This window comes from Arvicanthis niloticus, chromosome 16 (assembly GCF_011762505.2).
Source record: "Arvicanthis niloticus isolate mArvNil1 chromosome 16, mArvNil1.pat.X, whole genome shotgun sequence".
Taxonomy (NCBI): Eukaryota; Metazoa; Chordata; class Mammalia; order Rodentia; family Muridae; genus Arvicanthis; species Arvicanthis niloticus.
Window position 1 is genome coordinate 64076709 of NC_047673.1, and position 14420 is coordinate 64091128.

Here is a 14420-nt window from a genome sequence, read left to right on the forward strand (position 1 = left end):
TGGGAGCACCCTCATAGAGGGATGGGGAGGTGGATTGGATGGGGTGTTTGTGGAGGGGAATCCAGGAAGGGGGACAATATTTGAAAAGTAATAAATAAAATAACCAATTATAAAAACTTTGAAAATGATTGTGATTAGAATGTGGGAAACCTGTATAAGTCTTCACATATGGCTCAGAGTTCATAATTTTTTATACTCATTGTCACACTTGGATATTACTTTGGCATGGGGAAAATGACACCTATCCTTTATAGATATATTAAGTTGACAAATGACAATTTAATGTACTTAAAGGAAATATAATCTTTTGATACGTGTATATATAATGGAATACCCAATATCTTTAATACTTAATTTTTGTGGAAAAATATGTAAACTATACTCTTTGGGGAAGTTTGAAATTAAACAGTTGATGATGTAGCTAATGTCACATGAATAGGTGAAGTTGCAATTAGATTTAAATCCAGAATCCTGAGATAGAGATGTTTTCAAGGCAGGATAACACTGGGGAAAACTGCAAAAAGACAAGGTGTAAAACTCCCAATGGTTAGGATTAGGACCTGCCTTGTTAGCATCTGTTTTCTCAGCTTGTACCTCTTTTTACCATCTCTTGGATCAGAAAACTCAGTCATATTTTGGAAAAGTCATATTGTAATAGGGAAGTGTATGATTTCTTTCTCTAAAGTCATGCTATCCAGGGACCTAGTTTGCCCAGGAATTTTATGATGATAATTTGTTTCCATTAATGAAAACAACTTCAATAAGAGAGGTTTTTTACAACTTGGATGGTAGTAATTGCAATAAAGAACTGGTAAGAGGCAATGAACTCCTGGGTAATGAATATCATGGATGACAGTTGTCCTCCCAAAGGAACACCTTAAGAACCTCAGGGGTCTGCTTAGAAGGCCCAAAAACCTCTTCCCAATCAAAAATATAGATCATGAGAGAGGAATGTTTTATGGTTTGATTTACTCCCACAGGTTTTCTCAAAATGGGGAAGTTCAACTCATGCAGGACTCATGAATGGCAACACATAATGCTGCAAATTAATGAAAAAAAGGGAAGAGATCAGGGAGGTCTCTTCTACCTCTAAACTCAGCAGTGATCCCAGGATCAAGCCCTAAAGGATCCTCACTCTCAAGCTGCAGGTAAGAATGTGTCAGGCAGACACTTTATTATGTTTATTCTAGGCTGGACATCAGGAAAAGAACAAGAACACTGAGAAATACTAAGTATACAGAATAATTGGAGTTCATGGGTTGGACATACTATTTAGAACAATAATATAGTTGAAAAATCCTATATTTATGCTGTCACAATACATTCTTTTTTATATGGATTCCTATTCTATAGTCCAGAATGTGCCAGGATTTCAAGTGTGAGCCACCTCACCAGGCATATGTTCTCCTTTGAAAATGTTACTGTGAAGTGTCTCATCTCAGAATTAGCAGTTTGGGTATGTTTTTAACTGAATGTGTGACCAGACATGTTCTTTTTTCTTGATCCCCACTTTCTTCTTTGTAAAATGGAGAAATTGAGTTGATCTCTTCAGTTGTAACTATTTGGACTTATGCCTCAATACATGTAGGTAAGAAACAATGTAACCATGTGGAGTAGAAAATGAAATGCAAGGCACGAATGCTAAAAGCTTATTGGAATAGGGGAAGTGACATATGACCTAACCAAGATAAATGCTAGTTTGTAAATATGCTAGGTTTTCTAATAGCTCTCACTCCAACCCTGATACCAAAGGAGGAGATGTAACATGAAAGAACCAGATGATCATCTTATTTGACATCATATTTTTCATATTTGTGATAAATCAGACATTGTTCCAAGCATTCTAGGTGGCAAGTAAAGTATGGAATTTATTTATTAATTTCAAAAAGCTCAGACAGGGGGTAGAGAGATGGCGAAGCTCTTAAGAAGCTGTTGATCATTCAGAGGACCTGAGTTAGGTTCTCAGCATCCACACTGGCTGGGTCCCTGTTGTTTGCTACTGAGACATTTCTTCAGGTCATTTACGAGTAGGAGTAGCAGGAAAAGTTAATTTTACCCTGTATGTCTAGAGAAAGATATGTGGCATGAATGAAGATTTAAGCATCTTCAGGTACTTAACATGAGACAAAATTTTAATGAAAGAACACTACAAACAAATGAAACAAAATTGAATGCAGGGAGCCAACAGCAGTGCAACTTTGATGATCAGAATGAACATGATGATGCTGATAAAGTTTTTTTTCTTTCACAAATCATTATGTAAATATTCAAATCAGGATGAGTTACACTTACATAGTCAGCAGATTACCAAGACAGTTAAGATACGGACAGTAGGATTTGAGGGTCAGTGTTCCCAAGATCAGAAAAGAAAGTGGTCACAGTCATAGTCCAGTTCCTGTCTGTCCACTAGCCCAGCAGCTCCTGTGCCCTGGGAGTTACCATGGCTTCTTTCATGCAGTTCCATTCACTGCTGGGGTGACTGATAATTTTTCCAAGGCCTAAATTTGCAGTAAATGCAGATGAAGAGAATTTTTTTATTGCTGTGAGACAAAAGAAAGTGTACTCCACACCTCATCCCACCCCATGCTGCTTCCAGACTCCTTAAAACAAAGATGAGCTTCTGATCCCTCCTTCCTTTAGGATCTCAGTCTCCTGAGTTCTCCCATCACAAAAACTATTCCAATCAAGTAATGATTCTTCCCTTGTACTCTGAATGTTTCCCATCCTTAGACTGTTCCACAAGATGTCCTGAAGCTGAAGAGAAGTTTCCCTTTCATGCATGGTACTGTCTTAGTCCTGGTTGGTTCCTAAAATGTTAGTAACTGAGAGTTCCTCTATAAAAGCCCTTCAGGCTCCTGTGGTATGGCAGATAGTGTGGCTCTTACAATGCTCTTCCACAAATGCTGTATGTTCTAAATACAGAGAGCCTCTGATTCCTTGGTCTTTGAACATGATATGGTGATTTTCCCTGAGCAAATGACTTGCATCCGTCAAAGTCTTCACGTGTTCTTTTCCACATGACTCCAACAGTGTGTGTACCTGGGCCTCTTTTGTCCACCATCTTCGTATGCTTGCTGGAGTTGGACAATCGATTTCCCAGTCCTAAGACCATTGGAAATATGTGTTTTCCTTTACTCTTAATCAACCCCTGTGACAGGATCATTCCACCCCTCCAAGGGGTTGTTATCCACATATTGAAAGTCACTAGTTTTAAGTTCATGTTACAAGTTGGGAAAAATATTAATGGCTTTCAGATAATGTTTCATGAGAGCCATTTTCCACAAACAATAGATTGTTATAATTCTCCAACATCACATCTATATACAATGCCTGCTGAGCAAAACTGAAACATTCCCATTCCTTCAGTGAGAAGTCCAGAGCCACATCCTTGAATGTTAACAGACCCTGGATCCTTTGTTAGAGTCTCCTTGGCCTTTACCAACAAGGGCTCTTAGTTTTGTTTTACAATTATGCAGATTTGGCTGAGTATATGAAGACCAGACAGGTGACAGGACCAGGTGCTGAATGCCCTAGAAAGCCAGCACAGCAACTGCAGCTTAAGGAAGTTTTCAGGCTCCTCAAATAGTGGGCACTAGTCTCCCACCATGACTTTCTGACCACAAGGCAGCCGAGATACGTGGAGAATGCTGGAATTGCTGATTAAGTTTTAAGCATGGTTCACAACCAGAATGGTAAGGTTACTTTATAGAATAAAAGCAGTGCTTGAAAGTCAGATTTTGTGTGGATGGAAGAGTTTTAACAATCTAAGCATTTCTACAATAGGAAGGCTGTCATATGACCATCTTGCACCATGAGTGCTGACAAAAGTCTGATTCTATTTGTAGGATTTTTGTAGGACACAAGTTTCCTCATGCATTAGAGAATAAGCTGGTCTGAATGAGCAAAGGCGATGTTGTCTTTGGTGAGATGATGATTTATGTTACTGTTTTCCTTCCGTCTTTTGGGTGAAAGCTCTTTCATCTCTGTGAATTGATAAGAATAAGTGATATATTTAAAAATTCAAGTGCTTCAGTGAAATTCAAATTTATGATGATCCTGAAGCTTCTTTCAAAGCTGCATCAATGTTTATTGGTGCTAGAAATGATTAATTAAGTAGAAATTATAGAACATTTAAAATCATCAGTTTAAGGAGAGAGCTCTAAATCCTTTTTGAAAAAAATTATATTAAGTGAAAAGAGCAGACAAATTATATGAATATTATATAAGTATTTTGAACTGGGAGGTTGAGGTGTGTGTGTGTGTGCAGTCATGTATATGTGGGCATGTTTAGTGAGATTAATGTCATTTGTATACTGAAAAATAATCTGAGAAAGTATTGTAATTATTTATTTTCTTAGAATTAATAAATTTTTTGGGCAACAAGGTGAGTTTAGTTAATAACAGTATATTGTACTTTTTAATAAATTTTTTATTTACTTTACTTCTATTGTCAGCTTCCCATCCCTCCTCTCCTCCCAGTAACTCCCACTCGCCTTATCTCCTGCTACCCCAAGATTTTTTACTCTAAGAAGAGGAGACCTCCCACAGATATCAACCTACTTTGGTATGTGAAGTTGTAGTAGGACTGGGAACATCTCCTATTGAGCCTAGACAGTTGAGTCCAATTAGGGGAAAGAGATTCAAAGGCTAACAACAGAGTCAGAGACAGCTCCTGGTCCAGTTGTTAGAAATCCCACATGAAGACTAAACTATATATCTGTTATGTATGAGTAGAGGTTCTAGGTCCAACCTATGTATGCTCTTTGGTTGGTGGTTCATTATGGGCCACTTGCTTCAGAGATAGAAGCCTCTGAAGTGACAATTATACTAGGTTGCTGTTTGTGAGTATAAAACAATATCATTAATAGTGTTGGGGGTGAGCTCTCTCTCTCATGGTATGGGTCTCAAATTGGGCCAGTCATTAGTTGGCCATTTTCTCACATTCTGCTCCATCTTTATCCCTGCACATCTTGTAGGCAGGAAAAATTGTAGGCCATAGGTTTTGTGGGTGGTTTGGTGGAGTTTAGTTAATAACAGTAGATTGTATTTCTCAATCATATTTATTTGTTTCTGTTTGTGTGTGCATATGTAGCCATGGCAAGGGTGTGGAAGTTAGAGAAAAACATTGAGGAGTCACTTCTCTTTCTGCCATGTGTGACTCTGGATCAAACTCAGATCTTTAGGCTGAGTATCAGGTGCATTTACCTACTGAGCCATCTCATCATGACAGAATATTGTAGTTTTTGAAATACCAACAGAATAGACAGCAAGTGCTTTCACCAAAAAGTGACAGCTATTTAACATAATACTTAAGTTAACTAGTTGGGTCCAATCCTTCTTCACTTAGAAGTACCACCTCATACATGACACATACAATTGTGTATAACAGCTAAAATAAGGAAAAATGCAAAGTGAAAGAAAAAGTAGTTTCTTGGCATTAGTCACTAAAACTTACTTGTTTCTTTAGTCTGTGTCTAGTTATGTTCAGAAAATATTCAATAATATTTAGTTATATTGACCATAACTGTTTATTTGCTATACGACCAACGCATAAAAAATGCATTTAAGATTGTTACTAGAGAAGATTGAGGAAGTGGGCATTTTGAAGGAGAAGAAGGAGGTATAGGATTTGCTTCTGCTCTATCTGAGTCTCATTCATTTACTAAACTTGCCTTGATCTCCACTACAATGTTTACTAGTGTTCAAACGAGATCTAAATCTAACAGATAGGCTCATAGATAGGTGCTGTTAGATCTGTTTTCATGAAATAACTTAGGAAGTAGGGGTGAAAGGAGTGGATTGTTTTTTCAGAAGCTGGAAACATGAAGAAGCACATAAGTTAAAGTTAGAAACCAGGAAATGTAATGTGAAGTGAATACCCTCGGCTACACTGTCATCGATAATGATGTAGCATTGGTACCATTACCAATGGTGATGTTTATACTGTCAGTATAAACAATAATCTTGCACATTCAAGATTGGCAATATGTACCTTGAACAATGAAATTAATGAAGCCTAAAGTAAGCGGGTCAAATGGGTTATAAAGTGGGATGTGATATAAATATTGGCTGTGCCTTTCAAAAAAAAAGGGCAGTTCAGCTCGAATTAATGAGTAGAAATTTTGATGCATACAGTTCACTGCAGGAGTGGTGGTATGGAGTTGAAATGTCTGCTTCTCAAAGTATATGGTAGAAGTAATTTACTGTACAGGGTAGGGGTCTTGATAGGATGCCAATGGCTACTTTCTCCCTTATCTCTTATATATTTTACATTATAGGTACAGGAATAATGAGCAATGTACCCTGGAAACTGGAGCCAAGTTACAGAATTCATCATTTTGGGCTTCCCTTACTTCCAAGGTGTTCAGACTTACCTCTTTTTCTTTTTGTTTTCTATTTACCTCACTACTATATTGGGAAACCTGCTGATATTTTTGCTGGTCTACCTGGACTCTCGGCTCCACACACCCATGTACAAGTTTGTCAGCATTCTTTCCTTCTTGGAGCTGGGCTACACAGCTGCCACCATTCCCAAGATGCTGGCAAACTTGCTCAGTGAGAAGAAGACAATTTCCTTTTCTGGATGTCTCCTACAGATCTACTTCTTTCACTCTCTTGGAGCTACTGAGTGCTACCTCCTGACAGCAATGGCATATGACCGGTACTTAGCCATTTGCAGGCCCCTCCATTATCCCACCTTAATGACCCAGACACTCTGTACTAAGATTGCCATTGGTTGCTGGTTGGGAGGCTTGGCTGGTCCAGTGGTGGAAATTTCCTTGGTGTCTCGTCTTCCTTTTTGTGGCCCCAATCACATTCAGCACATCTTTTGTGATTTTCCTCCTGTGCTGAGTTTGGCTTGTACTGACACATCAGTCAATGTCCTAGTAGATTTTATTATAAACTCCTGCAAGATCCTGGCCACCTTCCTGCTGATCCTCAGCTCCTACCTGCAGATAATCCACACAGTTCTCAAGATTCCTTCTGCTGAGGGCAAGAAGAAGGCCTTCTCCACATGTGCCTCCCATCTCACTGTGGTTCTCATCTTCTATGGGAGCATCCTTTTCATGTATGTACGGCTGAAGAAGAGTTACTCCCTTGACTATGACAGAGCCTTGGCAGTAGTCTACTCCGTGGTTACTCCATTCCTCAACCCTTTCATTTATAGCTTGCGCAACAAGGAAATCAAGGAGGCCCTGAAGAGGCAGCTGATGAGAACAGGGATGCTGGGGTGATGGGATGGCAAAATGAAGGCCAAGGACAGATTTGATAATAGGATGGCTGAGGGATCAATAGCCAAGGAGTGTAAATAAAGCATCTTATTCTTCTTATGTCTAGTATTGAAGCTGGGGCTAAGAATGCCTGGCCTTCAATGATATTATAACATTACAACATTTGCTGGAGTTATATACACCTTAACCCCAGAGACTTCAAAGTATAATGCTCTCTTAGCAACATAGGAGGATGTGCTATTGTAACTTCAGATATTTGTGAATTGTGCTTAGAAATCTTGCCAAATATTCTTCCCTAATACATGCAGAGTCAAATTTACTCAATTTAACATAAATCATTTAATTATACCTTAAACAGTGATATTGATTAAATAAAACTTGGAGCAAAATTTAATGTTTCTTACATTAATTTTTTTCATGTAGAAAACACCAGTGTACTGACCAGACTTTTAACCACACATTATTAAAATTCCATGAATTTGAGCTTAAATTCTATCTCATTTGAATGACTTATTTCTTTGTATTGATAAAGTAAATTAACCTCTTTAAATCTTAATTTCACTATGCAATAACAATGTTTTCTGATAAGAATTTTTTCACAGTGACAACAAAAATCTATAAAACACAGTACATAGTTTATGGCATACTGTTGACAGTAAAATTATTATTATTTATTATTTTCTTAGCTTTAATAACTTTAATCTGAGTGGTTCATCTTTATTCTGTGATTTAGAATAACTATGTGAGCACATATAAGAAAATAACATATATATATATATGTATGTATGTGAATATATATATACATATATATACACATACATACATACATACATACATATATGGAGAGAGAGAGAAAGAGGAGAGAGAGAGAGAGAGAGAGAGAGAGAGAGAGAGAGAGAGAGAGAGAGAGAGAGAGATTTCTCCAAAGAAAGGAATAACCAGTTAACCAGTCAGGGAGCATCCTTGTAAGAAGGGTGTCTTGTTTTCTGTCCTGGTCTGTCATTGTTAGTGGTTCTAAATGCCTATATCCCTTATAAAATGTGAAAGCACAAGAGCTGAGCTAGTGTCAGGAAACAGTTTTACATTGCACTAATTATTTTATTTAACTAGATGTTTCCTATAAAATATCCTATCTTAAGCTGGCCAAAATCTTGGTCATATTATCACAGTCATTGTGAGTTACTGTGACTGTGCATGTCTGGAAAGCATTGTTTCCTAGAACTCTTTATCACATCTGGCTCTTACAATATTTCTCTCTCCTCCTCTGTATAGATTCTTGATCTTCGAACAGAAGAATTGTGTTATAGAACCCACTTTCTAAAAGTGGAACACTACAAATTATTTTGTTCTCTACACATTGATCTATTCTGTTTCTCTGTGTAAGTTACCATCTACAGCAAGAAGAAACTTCTTTAATGATGGTGGAGTGATACTCTGATTTATGGGTATAGTGATAAGTTATTAGGAGTCATCTTAATGCTATGTTTATTTAACAGAATAATAGTAGCAGACTCACTCTTTAGGTCTACATTATTTAGCTAATGAGAAATTTATAAATTCTGGTCATTGAATCCCTTTGTTCAATGGTCTTCCAATGACCCATAGTCACAGAAGTTGAAGAAAACACAGAGAAGAAAAGACCACTTACTCAAGGAAACAGCAAGAACTGCTAAGATTCCTTAAAATAATTGAAGAAAGAAAACTTAAAGTTTCCCTTTGTTAAAAACCAAGTATATTAAGTAAAATGACCTATTTATTGGAGACTGAAAATACAGTAAAAACCCAAGGGAGCATTACTATATTCTATGAGATGTTTGGGCATCTGCATGCCTGCCTCATGACCTGAGTTCAATCTCCAGATGCCACAAGATGACAGGAGAGAACTGACTTGCCCGTCAGAGTCTTCACTGACTTCCACATATGCCAGGTGTCAAGTACACTGGCCACATACAAACTTACACACACAGAGTAAATAAATATCATAAATAGAGAGGAAATCCTAAGCAGCTGTTAAAGCTACTTACATAACCTTAATCAATTCGTTAAACTGATTTCAGCTTTAGTTCCAGATTTGATTTAGTTTCAGTGTTGAAATAATGATACTGACAAATTTATTTCAGGGTGTTTTGATTTACAAAGATATCACATAAAGAAAACACTGTGAGTGGTAAAATGAAATATGGTAGACCACCAAGGCTTTTATGGAAGCCTTTTGAGCCTGAAATTCTATATCATACCATGCAGTGGCCAGTCTATGGTGGCTAAACTGAGTTTGCTGATTAAATAAGCTGCACAAGGAGGAACCTTTCTCTTTCATGTCTAGAAACAGTATTTGAGGAAATATGGAAGACAGGGGAATTTATTGTTGGAAAGGGAATAAGCATGAACAGTATCAGATTATTTTCTGTTATTTTTGAGATTATAATATAATTATGTCATTTATTCTTTCACCTTTCTCTCTCCAAACCCTTCCATAAACTGCTCATTGCTCCTTTTTTTAAATGAATGGGCTATTTTTTAAATCAAGTATTGTTACATGCATAGGTGTATATGTACCTATGTTTCTCAAATATAACCTACTCATTCTATATAATGTTATCTGTCTATATGTAACATTTACCTTAAAATGTCATCAAATTTGGAGGTAAATGACTAGCACTAGAAAAAATTATCTTGAGCAAGGTAACTTAGACTCAGAAAAATGAATATGGTATGTATTTGCTTATATATGAATATTAGTCATAAAACAAATGATAAACAAGTTATAATTTCTGTCTATGCCCACTGCTGCCATTACATTTAATGTTTCATTCATGTTATATACATTTTTATAGGAGAAGAAAAATTAATGTCTTATTTATGTGCTTTTACAGATTCATTATGTGGATTTACAGAATCATTATCATTCAGCAAGTTTTTATTAGGTACAGTTTCAGTTTTACAAGAGTAAAGGGTAAGGAGATAACCAAGGAGCTTCCACTCACTCAGAAGAAAAAGTGAAGGAGCTGGAGAGAAGGACGGTGTGAGAGGTGACCGGGAGGCTGGCAGCCAACAGGATATAAAGTGAATAAACAAATAAAGAAAGAAAAAAGAATAAAAGAATTAAAAAGAAAACATATTCCTCTACTTGTATATTCTTCCCAGTATATGAGGGATTTCCTCAATATTTTTATATGCTTACTCATGTGATTATCAATGTTCCTTTTATGTAAAAGGAAACGTTCTTGAATCATTTCCTTAAATAAAACCTATGGAGAGATCTTTGGGATCACTAAATATGACAAATCTCAGGGAGAACCTTACTTCTTCCATTGCTGCCAATGATCCTGAAGTCTTCTGGATATTTCTAAAGAAATTCTGCTAAAGATGATTCTATTTCAAAATTGTATTGTGCTCATAAGCTGTTACAGTGGCTGTTACAAATGAGAGTGTGAGCTTGACTGCTTCAGTTCCTAAATCATCTTCTGACTCCGTCTATCTGACACTGTGTCACAGAAACAATTCTTTAATACATTATATACAAAAGAAAACAAAGTATCAACTCTCTTCTGTTAGCTAGCTAGACTTAAAACCCTAGCTTCCCATAGGTATGGAGTCTTCGTGAAACGAAAGTGTGGCAACAGCAGTTCCCTAATTAGGCACTTGGGGTAAAAGTTGCTTTTCCCCAGGCACTACAGAGAGTGTGTTAAAATAAAGCCTTTATCTAGAGTTTATCCCCAGGAAATCCAGTGTTGTGGTTATAACCTTTCTATGTGTCAGCTACAAAGAAATGAAGATATTTGGAAACGGGGATTCAAGAAGAGGTTGGTATAACGTTGAAAGACCTGCAGAGTCATTGCCAAGGACATGCAAACACAAGGAGGTGGGAGGGCTTTAGCTGAGAAGAGAGAATTGTAGCTCCTGTGAAAGGACTGTAGCTGAGGTGGGAAGACTGTAGCTCAGGGCTAGGGCTTTGGGCAGGTCAGTGTGCTCCTTTACTGCAGAGAATCACAACAAATTCAAGATGAATTGACCTATTAAATTTCAACAGTGAAATCAATCTATTATGTGTGAATTAACCTGTGACACTGAATCTATGATATTTTACATTGCTACTTAATCCTGAGATCAACTATAATCAAGGATGCCCATATGATGTATTGCAGGGTCAGGGAAGATAACTGAATAACAGGATCCCCAATGATTATATCTTACCACTTGAGTTTCTAGCTGTTCCTTTCCCCCCAGGAAATAGAGGAGTCCTTTGGTATAATTCTTCCTTTTTCATTCTTCCAGACTTTGATATTGTGATTGTGAAGTGTACTATTGACAGAGTAATTTGACTCATTGCATTTGCATGCATTATGTCACTCCATATCTGTAAAGAACACCAGACCATAGTTACAAAAGATTTGGATACTGAAATTGTTTTCAGAAGAGTGCATGTTTCAGATTATTTCTTAGGCTAGAAGTAAGCTTTGGAGACTTTTAATTATTCTTCCCCTGTGCAAATTTTCTTTTGCTTTGTTTTCTTGTTCATTTGCTTGTTTGTTTCATCTCACCCACATGTTTCCATGTAAAAACTTAGGACTCAATATTTGAGTTATTAAATTGGACCAAGACATATTTAAACCTAACACATGTTGGTAACAGTATAAAACAAGAAATAAGTATAGCATAGCCCGTTTTTTGTTTTCTGTGAGAATCAATTTTTAGTAAAAGTTTTCATGAAAAAATAGCAAAAGAAATTTTATCATTTGTTAAGTGGTGTTGCAAACTACCTACGTCGCATAGGAAGCCACATATCTTCCCCAGTACATAACTGTGTAACCAACAATGTCAATACTGTGAAATATGAGAAACTCTGTGACGTGCTGATTAATGATCTTTATATTTTGAGGACACAGGTGAGAATATCTGAAGCTTTGGCTAAACCTGTCTCTGGATATAGACTGTTGATTACAGCTTTTCAGATATTAATCAATTACACTTACAATGCATCATCTGGGTCATGTTTTTGAAATTGTTAAAAACCCTCCTTTGTGCAGGATAGTACAGACTAGACTGCCTTGCACACAGAGATGATTATAAGCTGTGGCATTTCAAAGGAAATGGTACCTAGTATACTTGATTTTCTCTTTTTATTGAGATGTTAACAAAGACATAAACAACTGTACAGCAACATGTACCCTAAAGTCTTTAAAATATTTACTTTAAACTGCTCTCCTCTTGAACCAAATTGTTTAATTTATTAACATTCATTTTCTTTCCTAAATATTCCTTTTCAAAATATGAAGACTTATTTCAAAGTTATGAATTAATAGGAAAATTATTATCATTTTGATTGTCTCTGTAAATCATTTATTATAAAATAACTTTCCTTATGTAGTGGAAGGCAGTTTCTAAATTATTACCCTTTAATGAAAGTTGTGAAATTGTCATTAAATCGTGTATACAAATTTATATTTCTAAATGCACAGGTTATTAATAAAACAGAATAACTGACTTATAAATATCTTTAGTAAAATTTTTGCAAATATGAGAAGACTACTTTATATTTTTCCAAACAGCTCATCATATATGTTATTTAATTGGTTTAATATTTTGGCTGTTTAGATAGTTAATTTTTTTCCTTTGTCCTTTTACTTGAGTTCTGATTTCCTTATTCCTTCAGCCATCTGATAAACTTCTGAGACTATGGATAAGAAGAACAAGACAAAAATGACAGAATTTTATTTTTCTGATTTCCCTCAGTTTGAGGATGGTGGCCTTTTGCTCTTCATCCTTCTGATCTGCGTCTATCTGTTCATTGTTATTGGAAACTCCATGATCGTCTTGGCTGTGCAGCTGTATGTCCGTCTGCACAATCCCATGTACAGTTTCATCAGCATCTTCTCCTTCCTGGAGATTTGCTACACCACAGTGACCATTCCTCAAATGCTCTACAACCTGGTCAGCAAAGAGAAAACCATCTCCTTCATTGGCTGCCTATTGCAGATGTATTTTTTCCATTCCTTTGGAGTCACGGAAAGCTTAGTCCTCACAGTGATGGCCATTGACAGGTATGTTGCCATCTGTAACCCACTCCGCTATGCAATCATTATAACTCCAAAGCTGTGCACACAGCTTTCCACAGGTTCTTTCACCCTTGGCTTCCTCATGCTCCTCCCAGAGATTGTGTGGATGTCTACTCTGCCCTTCTGCGGTCCCAATCAGATTCACCAACTCTTCTGTGACTTAGAACCTGTGCTCCTCTTAGCATGTACAGACACATCTATGATTTTAGTTGAAGATGTCATCCATGCTATCTCCATCCTGAGCTGTGTCTCTATCATTACCCTTTCCTATTTAAGAATCATCACTGTGGTCCTGAAGATTCCATCTGGTGAGAGCCGTCAGAAGGCATTCTCCACATGCACAGCCCACATCACCATTTTTGTGCTCTTTTTTGGCAGTGTGTCTCTCATGTACCTGCGCTTCTCTCTCACCTTCCAACCACTACTAGAGAAGATTATTGCACTAATGTTTGCTGTCCTTGCCCCACTTTTCAATCCTATAATCTATAGCCTGAGGAACAAAGATATGAAAGATGCCATTAAGAAAATGTTCTGTTCCCAAAAGATATTCACTGTCTCTAGGAACTGATGTGAGTTTACCCATGCCTGTTAATAAATATCTCACCCTCTGAGTATGTTTTTAAAAGCAAATAATACACTTCTAAGATTACTATGTAAGCTTTTTTTTATATTCTTGGTATAATTTATTTATCAATTAATTTATTTTTCTTAATCATGATGGTACCTTCCACTCCCTGTTCTCCTCAAGTCCCTCCATCTTAGAAAAGAAGAAGCTTCCCTAGAATATCAACCCACCGTGGATATCAACCCACCCTAGAATATCAAGTTGCAGTACATCTAGGTACATATTCTTTTATTGAGCCTAGACAAGGCAAACCATTTATGGGAATGAAAAAGTTAGAGACAGCCACTGCTTTAGTTGTTAGAAGTCCCTCATGAAGACCAAGCTGCGTATTGTTTACATATATAAAGGTGGTCTACATCTGTCACATGCATGCTCTTTAGTTGGTGGTTTAGTTTCTGTGAGCCCCGCTGGGCTCAGGTTAGTTAATTTTGTAGGATTTCTTGTAGTGACTCCCTTGACTCCTTCATTCCTTGCTCTCTCTCTTCCACAAGATTTTCTGAGTTCTGC

General features: G+C 36.9%; 2 protein-coding genes across 3 annotated transcripts; both read left to right on the plus strand.

Annotated features, from left to right (window-relative positions):
- The first annotated feature begins 936 nt into the window (after positions 1-936).
- On the plus strand, positions 937-7673 carry Or6n1 (olfactory receptor family 6 subfamily N member 1). 2 transcript variants are annotated; one of them, XM_076913768.1, is made up of 4 exons: positions 937-1148; positions 3477-3692; positions 4455-4564; positions 6279-7673. In XM_076913768.1, exon 4 carries the CDS (start codon positions 6297-6299, stop codon positions 7233-7235), a length of 939 nt encoding a protein of 312 aa, XP_076769883.1. In that variant the 5' UTR covers positions 937-1148; positions 3477-3692; positions 4455-4564; positions 6279-6296; the 3' UTR covers positions 7236-7673. The 2 variants fall into 2 exon arrangements, with proteins under 2 accessions (XP_076769883.1, XP_034376767.1); XM_034520876.2 differs by lacking the exon at positions 3477-3692.
- Positions 7674-12903: 5230 nt separating this feature from the next.
- Positions 12904-13856, plus strand: LOC117721929 (olfactory receptor 6K3-like). Its single transcript, XM_034520808.2, has one exon. It carries the CDS (start codon positions 12909-12911, stop codon positions 13854-13856), a length of 948 nt encoding a protein of 315 aa, XP_034376699.1. The 5' UTR covers positions 12904-12908.
- The last annotated feature ends 564 nt before the right edge of the window (positions 13857-14420 follow it).

Bases quoted from the DNA above. Each gene is read 5' to 3' on its own strand.
- Or6n1 (XM_076913768.1), top strand. From the start codon at position 6,297: ATGTACCCTGGAAACTGGAGCCAAGTTACAGAATTCATCATTTTGGGC.
- LOC117721929 (XM_034520808.2), top strand. From the start codon at position 12,909: ATGGATAAGAAGAACAAGACAAAAATGACAGAATTTTATTTTTCTGAT.